The 12,761-nt window shown below is 36.2% G+C and overlaps 1 protein-coding gene and 1 long non-coding RNA gene across 3 annotated transcripts in view; one reads left to right on the forward strand and one right to left on the reverse strand.

Moving 5' to 3' along the window:
• The window catches only part of bcas3 (BCAS3 microtubule associated cell migration factor), a 357,170-nt gene that overhangs the window by 319,975 nt on the left and 24,434 nt on the right, over positions 1-12,761 (reverse strand). For both annotated transcript variants that reach the window (XM_088011438.1, XM_088011439.1), the window contains exons 8-9: positions 1,197-1,304; positions 1,044-1,120 (exon numbers count right to left, since the gene is read on the reverse strand). In XM_088011438.1, coding sequence (XP_087867564.1) covers positions 1,044-1,120; positions 1,197-1,304 — 185 coding nt within the window. The remainder of the gene's footprint in view (positions 1-1,043; positions 1,121-1,196; positions 1,305-12,761) is intronic.
• The window catches only part of LOC148155655 (uncharacterized), a 233,950-nt gene that overhangs the window by 76,353 nt on the left and 144,836 nt on the right, over positions 1-12,761 (forward strand). The gene's annotated exons all lie outside the window — the stretch shown is intronic.

A 12,761-nucleotide genomic window follows, 5' to 3' on the forward strand; every position in this document is an offset into this window, starting at 1 on the left:
CAGAGCATGAAGGTACAGCAAACAGGATAAAAGAGTAATGTTGTAAACAGAATCACTGTGAGGTCTCAAATGATGTTTCAGAAAAGCAGGACTTGAGTGCAGCAGCACTATACCAAGTCTTGGTGGCATGCAAGATGTCCGATTTCTTCTCTTACACCAAAGGCCCACGGTAGTAAAACATGTTTTTAGAAAACAGGGCAGTTATGCCAATAATCAAAAAGGAAATGTAAGAAAGAACTAATTTTTGAAATCTGGTATTATACCTACTATTCTCATCTAAAATTCAATGACACCCATTAGTGGGTGATCATGGGGGTCCTTGCAAAGCCCTCTGGAATGAAGTCAACCTAAGAGTCCCAAGTTGTGTTCAGGATCAGTGATTTGTGTGACTTTAGACTGCATCACACCAGTGTTTCATTTCTTTTTTTCTTTATTTTGATTATTTTCAAGAGAAACCCCATTATGGTTGCTTAGCAAGATATTTAAGGAATCATTCAAAAAATATTTCAACCTTTCAACATTTTTAATATTTGACCTTCCCTGAATAAAAAATATGAAGAATTTACAAAAATGTAAAAGATCAAATATAATGCATTGGATTAAACATAATCTAAAGCCCATATAGAAAGACAGCCCTGCAAAACTAAAATAATCTGAAATATACTCATACACCATTTTGGAATCACCAAAGATCTAATTATGGTTTTCTGACAAAATAGTTTATACCCACAGTCTTTGTGATCCAATTCAGTTGAACTTTTTTTTAAATAATCAATGCAGCTGAGGTATATCCTGTCTGACATTAATAATTTTTCCAATTCAAATTAATAAGCCACATTGATTAAATAAAGATAAAACATTTGAATTAATACAAAGAAAACTTTCTTTTCAAATCAGTATCTGTAACAGCACTTAATTAAAAAGTTTGTAATTGAAATTGAAAATTGTCAATTACAAATGTAAGAGAGAATATTTTGCAGAAAAATAATTAATTTAGAGAATACAATTTGCTCATGAAACATTCAAACTATAAGCGTCCTTACTTGTAACGAAGAACTTCTTGGTGAAAGTGCAGCTGTCAAAGGCTGCAATTTTCTCTTGAAGGCTCACCACAAGAATACTACCAAAAGAAGAAAAGATAATGTACTGAAAAATGTCAAGAGAGAAAACTGTATTTTTACATGAATGAGACTTACTGTTTGTTGCAGTGGAGCTCATAGATTGGTGTCTTGAACTGAATGGATTTAACCATTTCGCCTGTCCGTAAAGAATACAAGTCAGCACAACAATAAGGTGGGCTGGTCCTGAAAGCACAGAGTCACAAAATAAGCTTATTCAGCAAATATCATTTTGATATTTACCATTTGAAATTTGCTAAGGACCAAACTTTAGGTGACAAAGTTGGGTCATAAAATGATCTCAAGGAATATTAATTTCTAGTTATGCCATAATATTCAGATGAATTAGAAATAGCACAATGGCTGTTTCATTTGAATTGGTTCATTTACTTAATTGGCTTATTATTCCAGTTTGTACAATTCAAGGAGAGATTCCAAGGTAACACATTTATGTCAAATGGTTTTTACAACTCATATTATTCAAGTATAAGTTGTCGTGGATGGTGATGCTGTGAGCAGGAAAGATGTCCGGTATACGTTATTGTAACAAATCTGAAGAGGCTGCTGACTGGTGCTTCGGATGCCATGACAAGATAGCAGTTTAATATCCAGGCAGCAGAGACAATATTTTACAGTAGCATGTCCTGAATGACATCATCAGTTCCATCTCATTTGCTTTCATTTGATTTTTATTTTATTGTATGTTTTATCATTTCTCTACTTGTGATCACAATGATGTGATTGTTCAGAAGCACGTTGGTCAGCTGACATTGTAAATGTGCTATATAGATAAGCTTTAACTTGACTTTTGCTGCTCTGCTTTAAATGTTTGTCTGGCCGTTTGCTTCGGAAGCTGATCAGAGAGCAGTAGCTCTTATTTTGAAAAGCATTCTTTTGTCTTTTGGGCTTGATCAACCATGACGCGGGCACCTGTTCCCTTTTCAGTTTCCCCACATTGCTGATTGAGCACTTTCTAAACAAGACTGAGTTTGCCTAGCCTGGTAAAAATCAGCCCAGAGGGACTGGATCTTTGGCTATTGTGAAATGATTACTAGTGGAAGGCACGGATTCTGTTGACGTTATCAATTTTACCCAATCACAAACGTTTGCTGCAATGGTTATCCACTAGTCCGATATGAAGCTTAATGTAATGCCTGGTCTGTAAACAACCATCCTCCACTGTGGCAACAGAAGTACCGAGCCAAACCCAGTTGTTAATTCAATATTCGGACGTATGGCCAACATGGATGCTCTCAATGCTCTCAATGCCAAACTACAACCCTATGCAGTTCTACTACAGTGCAGAAAATTAACAGCATGGTTTACAACTTCTCCTCCTGTTCTTTGATTGAAGGAAATCTATCCTGAGACAGAAAAGACAGAGAAGTAAATGGGGATGAGAATCAAGCAGAATTGTGCATTAAGGCCATGGTCGGGCAACTTGTTACCTAAAGCTGCCAGATACCATTTTAGCAAGGTAAATGTCCCCTTTCTTTTACCAAATGCCAAAATATTATAACTGATTAATGTGTTTAATACATTTGATGATACACTGTTGCACTTTGTCATGAGGTGTAAGTGTGTGGATGGACCAAAATACAGACAGGAGTTGGGAGAATGAATCATGTTGAGCGTTTTAATGAAAAAAAAATTTTAAAAAATTACACAGGGTAGTGATGGGCCAAACGACAGAAACCTCGGCACATGTGCCGAGTAAACAAGACAAAACCCCATATCGGTGTGTGTATCACTTTAAGGAAAACTACATAACATGGAAAAATATATTATTATTATTATATAATATATATAATATATTATTATAATATAATATATTATTATATTTTAATAAGAAGAATATAACGGTATAAAAAAGGATTAGCCAGGAGGAACTGACGATGAGTTGCATACATACATGGGGAGGTCGATTAGAAATGGATTGCAGGTGTGAAGGGAGAGAGAAAGTGGCACAGAGGGCGAGGGAGAGTACACAGGTGAGTACTAAATAAATCTAACACTAAACAATGACTAGACCTAAGAAACATAATTCAAGTTGAGTAACAAAGAATAACTAGAGCCAAGAAATAAACTAGAATTACTAAGAAGGACTGAAACAGAACAAGATTTAATAAAAGAAAGAGACTAAGGAACAAAGAAAAATAGACAAACCTCAAAACAAACCAGGATTCTAACAATTTGAGCTTTCTCTATGTTTATAAAAATAAGTTTTACATAGAATAGTACTTCTTTATATATCAGTATGTTTTGGATAAATGTACACTCACAGACAGAATGAAGCTTACATTTGAAGGATAAAATATGCTCAATACAGTATTTGTTTCCACCACATCCTGCTGCTCTAATCCTTAGGAGAGTTTTCAAAGTGAGAGTGAGACATGTGGCCCAAAAGGAAAGGAAATGCTTTGACATAAAACACATTTAGGAAAAGTCTTTCAATCATCACGGCTAAGAAATGAGTTGCATGAGCAAGCTTCTCCAACAGCAGGCAGTGGCTGCTGGCAAAGAACAAATGTGGACATAAATCTTAATCAAGAAAGACCCCACCACCACAGTTACCCCAGATCCCCGGTGCCCCTTCCCTTCCTTTGTGAGAAAAGCTTCCACTGGCATTCTGTCCTCTGTCACCCTTGGTGAGGCCTGTGGTGCCGCGCTGGCTGAGAACAACCGAATGAAGAAAAAAGATGCTTTTGTTTTTAAGCCTTGAATCAGAGTGCTTTCTTTCAACAATCCATTTATTCTGCTTATACATACCGAGTGGACTCTTTAATAGTCTCAGCAGGGACACTTCTTGGACATTTGGAAGCCAATGATGAAATATTAAAAATAACAAAAAAAGGTCAAAGCACACTAAAGTGTTCCAGCAATCACTGAGATTGGACATTCTGCATCTTTTATGGGGAATTTATAATCAAAATGTATGCACTACATCAGAAAAACAGCTGCTGTGTTGCAACTGTGAGTCACAGAAGTAAAATCTGGCTGCTTAGATGAATTGACCAAAGACGATACGAGACACATTTAGGAAATACACATTAGTTTTATTTTTTTTATTTTTTTATTTTTTAAGATTTCTTTTTGACACTAGTGGCTTTTATGTGACAGTAATCTGACAGGCAGGGGGCAGAGAGAGGAGTGGTAAAAAGACAGGATTCAAATTTGGGACGTCCACATCGAGAGGCGCTCAATTTAACCACATTGGTTTTGTTTAAAGCAAAATTTGCTGCTCAGCACATGAGTCTGACTCTCCTGACTCATCTTTCACTCGTGTTTGCGAGTCTGGATTGTTGAAAGCATGCTTTGAACTAAATAACCCTCCGCTGCTGCATTGTGTTATATTAACACATTAAAGGTTTAGATTAAACACATGTGTTAATGTGGTAACAGCCCTAATCTACATATACCCTCATGTCATGACAGAAAATGACACAAAATTCATTTTTTGCCAGATTTTGGGCTTTTAAATCATGTGGTCTTAAACTGGTGATCAGTTGAGAACAGCCTATTTCAATGTAACTGTTTGCAATAAATGCTTACTCAGTCTTCTTTTGGGTCTGACTCCCATTTGTTCTTTTTGCATTCTAAAGCTGTATTTAGAACCTTCTTCCGATCTAAGAGTGCCAAATGTGAATTCTTGCCATTTTTAAATTGGTGCTGCATAGAGGTATCAGATCCTAGAACCTTTGAGTGTCTGCTGAAGCCAATGCAATGACAGCATAAAACTATGATTCTTTCAAATGTGTTTTTAGAGATGATATCAAAAAACTCAATGTCACTACAAGTAAACACTCCTGATCACAGTCCAATTAAGTGTTAAGAAGAATTAGAAGAGACAAATGTCTCCACTGGCAAAGCTAATATGTTTACATCAAGACTGATGAAAAGCTGTTTTCTACTGTAGTGTGTGCAAAGGCGATGTTTACCCCTGTGTTTTTAAAGCTGCTGGCTGAACAGCAGTGAAGAATTTGGATCTATAAAAAATCTAAACAAAGAAATCCAATACTGCAGCATTACAGCGCATTCATCACTGAGGTTGTTATACTGGAGAGAAACAATAAATTCTTTGCTTCGTTCTGCAGGAATATTTTGTCAACAAAAAAAAAAACGAGATGCCACTGAAAGTTGACTCAAACAATCCCTGAATCAATTCTTCCTTTTTAATGGTTGACATCTTCGTCAACATTTCAAAGGTCCACACTTACAGTTACCCCTACCAGTCAAGACTAAAAGCATTAAGATTAATACTGAATTTCTTCCCAACAATAATTTACTTTCAGGTGGCTGCAACATCGATTTCAGCATTATCAGAGTCCGATCTATCCAATTCAAAGCTATATGCTGAAAAATGGTCCTTTTGGGTTGATTCAAACGGACAGTGATAACCCACTGTTATAGAATCAAAATGGCACAGAGTTCAATTGTTTTGTTTTAGCAGTATTTTAACAAATGGCTCAGTTCTAATGGAGGCAGTGCGGGGTCAGATATAATAAGATTTCCTGATGCTGGGGACATTGGGGCGTTGGTTGAAAGCAAGGCTAAATCACAATTATCATTATGGATCATGGCGGGATGTCAGTCCTTGCACATGTTAAGGTGACGCCGAGCACCATTGCCCAGCTCAGTAACAGGCCTATTATGATGGCCTATTAGATCAATGTGTCAGTTACTATTACTCAAACTGGCTCTTGGGTTTGAAAGCATTCAAAATGCAGTGCATGGCAGAGAGAAAGCTAGACCCATTTACTACATTTGACAGCAAATAAAAACACTTCAGGAACTAAAGATCAAACTGCAGGCCTCCAAGACACAGAATACACAAAAATATTTTGCAAAGAAAGAACCCTATTTATTTAAGAAGCTGCCTTTCATATCAATACTTCTGGTAAATATCTGCAAGGGGAGATTATTGCCAATGACTTTGATTCAAAAAGTGCTACCTTCATTTACTTTCTTTCAGTTTCAATTGCATTTCTATTTAGATTTAGGCATTAAGTTGGTATACAAAGAAAAACAAAGAAGGAGTTAATCTGCCATACCATACATTACAAGTGAAAAACAGTAGGTGAAGTTGTCAAATGTAAGGACAAAGTTGCTCAGTAAAGAATATGTGGGTAAATTGCCTGGATTAAAAAAATCCCTTTATTTGCACTAAGACCCAAACATATTTGAGCTCCAGTTAATAAAAAAAATAAAATAAAAGTTAATAAAAAAAAGAGAAATGTAAGAAAATGGTAGAAAACATTCTGCTGAAGTCTCACAAATGTCCCAGGATTTCAATCAAAGTTTTCAAATTACAGTAGGCTCCTGCTGATTCACAGATTCTCTTGTGGAATGCAACTCCAAGTAATACCTGGAAATCTGCCTATTTGCAGATTTTTACAAAAAGAATATCAAAAATATTCAAAAGATAATGCAGCTTAGGAATATGAAATACCGAGGCGTAAATGCTCCTCGACACACTAGTGGCCACCATTTGCAAAGCAGCCAATCCATGAGTGCCATTCACTTTTCTTGCCACTGACTAGCTGTAGCCCCAGGAGAAGAGGTAAGGAAGACCTCTACATGTATGCAGGAGTGCTGAGAGTTTCCACTGTGCATATTAATGCATACTAAGCTATATTTGGTGTATGACCCATTTAAAATTGGCAGCTTTGAGCATTTTTAGAGGGGTAATTCAGAGATGTCAGATTCTTAGGCGGTTGTGCTCTTCTAATCCCCGTGAATTCCGAGAGTTCACTGAATTAATTATATAATTCAGTTTCATTATCAAACATGTCATGTAATGTTGGCACTGCAAATAATATATTTCCTACAAGTAACATATTTGGGATGTTACTTGTAGGAACACCTAAACTTAATGGAATAAAAGATTAGTTTGAATGCAACTATTTTTTGCCTCAGGTTTGTTCCACAAATAATCCAAAATGGGACTGTTCTCATGGATAGCATGATTTTTTTTTTTCAATTTCTGGATTAAAATGTGTCTGATTGCACCACTGAATACATCTCAATAATAATTCAATCAAATGATAATGACAATTTGAAATTGCAAAAATAGTAATGTATCCTATTTATTGCTAAGTTCTCATTAAGGACAATTCAAGACCATGAAGCCATTTTATAGGCGAATTATTATCAATCTACTCTTTTCATTTCCTCCTTGAAATGAATGGAGTAGCATGTAATTTTATTTTATTTTTTACATCAGTGCTGATCTTATTCCATGAGGCTAAGGCAATCTGAACACATTTTTATATAAACATTAACTAAACCATGTGCTTGAAACCACAAGACTCCATGTGGATATGGAAAATATGGATGGAAGCCCTAGAAAGGAATTAAAAACTAGGCAAGTAATTTCATTTACAGGGAAAGGACGTTACCACATTTCCTACTGGTGCAAAGTTTTACAAGGTCCCTAAATACATGTGGCAATTACATGGTGTGGAAATGTTATACAAACACAAGTTCACTTTGGGATCCTGATTCTGGGTTTACAGAGAGACAGAACTCTGACACTCCACAATTTCTGAGGAGTGGTATTTCCATTAAATTATGCATTAAACCTGTATGAGCCAGAAACTGATCTAACAATGGCAGAACACTGACAATGGTATTGTATTGACATTTATTTAACAAGCACTAAAAACTACACAAAGAGTTTTGGCAGAGTAGAAAATTCTATGAATAAAGGATGACAGTTTGGCAAATAGAAAAACTAACATACTTAAGAAATTCTATATAGAAAAAAAAGCTGTTCCAATTGGAGACCTTAGCTCACTGACATAACTTTGGTCTTTTACATCAGCTTAATCTAACAAGATAACAATTATTTAAAAAAAGAAATTAAATCAACATAGGATTTTTGTTGTAAACAACAACATCCTCAGGAGGTCATGGTTTCCATGCACATTACCCAACAATGACCAAGGGTTATCAAATTTCAGAAGATACCATAACAAATATGGGATCACATAAAATTGATACAACTGTCTGGACCTGTGGATAATGGAATCTCAAACATAAAACCTCTTGTATCAATGTTTATTTAAGAAATGTTATAACTTTTCCAAATGAAAATGTGAAGAAAGTGTGATATGCCACTCAGGGCCTATTTGCAGATTTTTCCAAAGAGAATATCAAAAATATTCAAAAGATAATGCAGCTTAGGAATATGAAATACTCCTAAGCTGCATTATGCATTTGGTAAGAATGCAGAGAAGGAACATATGAATGTTAATTGGAGGTTTTGGTTTGTCAAAATGAAACATCTTTAATATTTTCCTTATTTATTTGCCTTTGACCAAAAACCAAACGCATCACTCAGAATTCCACAGTTAAAAACACAGCAGTGTCAGCATCCTGCTGTGGGGATGTTGTAGTTAAGAAGCAGATAAGCTGGTCAGAATTAAGAGGAGAATATTATTATTGGAATGGTTTAGATCAAACATACTTATAAAGGGTCTAGTCAAAGTCCAAACAAAAATCTAATTGAGAAGACATGAAAATTGTGGTTCAAACCACAATTTTGTTGTAGAGAGATTGGTCGTAGAACTCTACAACCAATCTGAGCTTTTTGTGGACAAAAAAAAAGGCAAAAACACAACCCAAAATAACTGAAACTGTAATTGCAACAAAATATTTTAACTCAGGGAGGCTGAATATTAATGTCTGACATTATTTCAGACATGTTTCAGCAAAAAAGAATTCCAACAAAATAAGCATAAATTTTCTTATTTTTTGACAAAATGTGAAAAAGTCAAAAAAGTATGAATGCCTTGGCAAGGCACAGTAACAGCACAACATATTTATCAGCACCTAGAAACCCTATCTTCTGCGAGTCATTTCCATAACAACTTGTAAAGAAACAACAAGGTTCTTTCTTTACCCACTCATTCTGAAGTCCTACTTTCATTTCATCTAAAACTCTTATTCAAAACAGCAGAAACTGCCTGCCACATCAGACTGCCGAGGGCCCAGGGGCCACAGTTATTGTGGCATGCTACAAGCACTACCTTAATTACTAAGGTAAAAAGTTCAACCACAACACTATGGATGGAGGCTACCAAAGACAGATTTCCTTTGCTTTTGACCTCTGTCACCCTTTACTTACAGTAGCCTGCGAAACAGATATAAAAGCCAAAGAATCTGTGTAAAACACGTTACTGATCACACAAATGATGAACAAAAAGAAAGCAATACTAGTACCATGATGGCAAAGTAACTAGTGTAGCAGTTTAAAAAATAACATAAAAATGTATGTAATCACAGTTCTTAAACTGAGCCGATTCCTTTTTTGACAGCAGCTTGGTGGATATTAATATTCATTACAAAAACCACAGCTTGCATTAGATCCAATTTTACCCATTTTAGCAAAGTGTGCCAGTTTTCTGTCAAACCTAAGTTAAACCACATGACACAGAAACATATGCTCTCAGAGAAGTTCTTTTTCTTGCAAGAGTTCTATTTACAAATGTAAAAATGTCAGCTTTCCTGGTGCATAACAATGTCAGTTCTGTGGTGTAGAGGAAGTACATTCAACCCTTGAAATTGTTTAAATGATTTCCAAATAAGATTTCTTTCCAGGATATTAAACAAAGCTATTCTAAAAGTGATCTCATTTAACTGCATGATGACCCAAATGAAAGTTAATCTTTAATACCGTCGTCCTCTTTAGCTAATGTATTTTAGCACAGTATTTATTCCGACAGCAAGAGGCCAATGATGGAGGCAGAACACAGGAAAAGTCCTCTTCCTGATTACAGCCAGTTTTAATGACGCTCGTCCAACAAGATCTCAAGTCGGCCATTTACCTCACAGGAAATTAGGACTCATTGTAGGAATCTGGAATCTGCCAAAAACTGTCAACTAAATCAGTAACTAATTTAATTCAAACTCAATTAAAAATACCTTATTTATCCCAAGTGGAAATTAAACTCATATCATCCAAGAATCTTCAAAAAGGATCTCCAGTAGCGGTCAGCCTTGGGACCAATCCAACAGTGTCCTCTCACTGAAGACACTGTTGGACTGTCATGAATTTCATCACATGCTAACAGTTCAAGATCCAGTCAGCAGAGATTATTTTCCACAGTAAGATGTTCTGGATGACATCATCAGTTGTTGGCAATTCTACTAATCCTCATCCTTTGTTTTTGATGCTGCTCTTTAAATCTCTGTCTGTCCATTTGGTTAGAAAACCAGGTAGAGAGATGTTGGAGACGGGGACCGGATCCTTGCCCATTGTGATTAATGGAAGAAATGGTGTGAATTTTCCTTCTTAGCTTTTTGGTTCTGCTCTGCATCCATGAGGCCTCTACTTCAATTCCTCTGGGATTTGGGGGTCACAGTTCAGGAATTATTTAAGTCTTAGATGCTAATCAGTTGCTCTGGGCTTTAAAAAACAAAACACGTTGTTACCACAATTACACATCACAATAACTGCTCAAACATAAAAAAGTAAATATTGACAATCAATCATCCTCCTATTACTTCCTGTCATCTTTGTCCTTTTTTGCCAGTAGTAACATCCGGCTGTTAATGACTTGTGTGATGCAAAAAGTTTTTCAATATGGCTGAAAAACACTTTATCATTAGGCAAAAACATTTTACTGAAAAATGTGTTTTTTGAAATTGATGTGTTTCAATCAAGTCAGTTTATTTTTGAAATTTCAATTTGTGAAACTTTGTGGTTAATGGAAATGCAGCTTTTGACACAAACAGCTTATGTGTAATTTTTTTTTGTTGAAGCAAAAAAAAAAAAATCAGCTCACATCAAGGTATTCACAATGCATTTTATATTTTGACAAAGTATTGAAACATAGTAACAAAAATACACTGTATGACATATACCATAGTTGTTTTAAACCAGTGGTCCCCAACCCCCGGTCCAATTGGTACCGGGCCACGCGAGAAGTAATTAAACATTTCCGTTTTATGTATTATAAAAGTCTGGAGGATCTTTTATTTTGAAAATCCTTTAACCGGATTCTCTCAGTTACATGCGCGCCAACACTGAACCCACAAGCAGCAAAATGAGTAAGAAACGGATCAGATGTCTTTGGAAAGTTTCTCTGCAAAGGGGAAAAGGCCCAGAGAAGAGACAGGAGGATGGATTTATCCCAGACCGGTAGGTGAGTCCCACATTATAAGCCTGCGTAACATGTGGCGACCGGCTGCTAATGAAGCTTCAAACTGCTTCACCACGTAGAGACCAAGCACGTTGTGGATATAAGCAACACTTCGGGTGTCATTGTCTTTCGTCACTCCCAGATGGGACCGTCTCGTTGCAGAGAAACAAGCTCAGGGCTCCCGTTAGTCATTATCGTAAGTTAAAATGTTCACGAAAGTAAAATGTTCGTTTTTGTGGCGCATCTGTGTCTTAATTTGAAGGGATATATAAACGTTACCATAGCGACCAGAGTCGGAGAGCGTTTGGGCAGTGATCAAGAGGAGATGAGTAGAGCTTGTGAGTCTTAAGTCTGGTTTAAACGGCAAGATTTAAGAATTGTCGGCCGATTCTCCACACCACACGAACCAATTCCAGTCACGAACATCCTGATTCCAGAGGATAATCCAGTAAAACCCCCAACATAGCATACGGGAATTTAGAATAACCAAACACAGATGATGATGTAGAAACAACAGTGATATTTTGTGGACTCATTTTAAGAGATAAAAGATGTAACAAAAAGAAAAGGCGGTGGATAAAAGACAGCGGGAGCAGCCGCTGATTTGGTAGCGACTATGTTTTTTCATTGTTAACATTTTTAACTTGTTAGCAGAATCACTTTTCGGCACACCGTTCAACATGACATCATGAGACTCACTCGGATTGGCTTTCGTGTTGTTCCTCCTTTGTTTGAAGGACACACCCTTTATTATACACCAGTGTGTCAAATTAGACAAGTCACGTGATGTGACACAATAATCCAATAATGATAAAAACAACAACAAATGAGAGCACAAAACATTCATAATGTCAACATAACTGAATAATAAAAATTTCCACATATCATCTCCGATATCCACCGGACTCTCAGTTGCGCAATATGTCAGCTGTTTGGGATTCCCCTCTCTTCTTATGTCACCGCGCTTTCTGATTGGCTACCTGTCACATTCAACAGGTTGTATTCTCGTTCCCAGTCAGGGAAAACCCCACAGGCTGCGATAAAAGGGCCAAGACAACCCAAATTGGGCATATTCAGGTATCTGACGTTTCACCCTTCCCCCCTCCCCCGCCCGCAACAAAATTTCCAAGTCTTGACCGGTCGCTGTAATAAAAAGGTTGGGGACCACTGTTTTAAACTAGCAAATGTTCAATATTTATAGTATATTTATAGAAATGCTTGCTAATTAACTCCTAAATAAGTTTGAAAATTGAATAAACTTAGTAAATGTGAATCAATCAATAAGTGAATCAAGCTAGACATTGCAGTATTTTTGTATTCATGTGGTGTGTATTCATATGACTTTATGTTTTAAACTGATAAATATGACGCAATTTTCTTTTCTTTGCTTGTGGAGAGATTGAAAATGACCATCAAACCACACATAAAAATTTTTAGTGATGTATGAGTAAGGAAAAATAATATTCAGCCTCAATACATTGTAATGTATAAAATAATT

This window comes from Poecilia mexicana, unplaced genomic scaffold (genome assembly GCF_051168715.1).
Source record: "Poecilia mexicana isolate PSO_F unplaced genomic scaffold, ASM5116871v1 scaffold_13, whole genome shotgun sequence".
Lineage (NCBI taxonomy): Eukaryota > Metazoa > Chordata > Actinopteri > Cyprinodontiformes > Poeciliidae > Poecilia > Poecilia mexicana.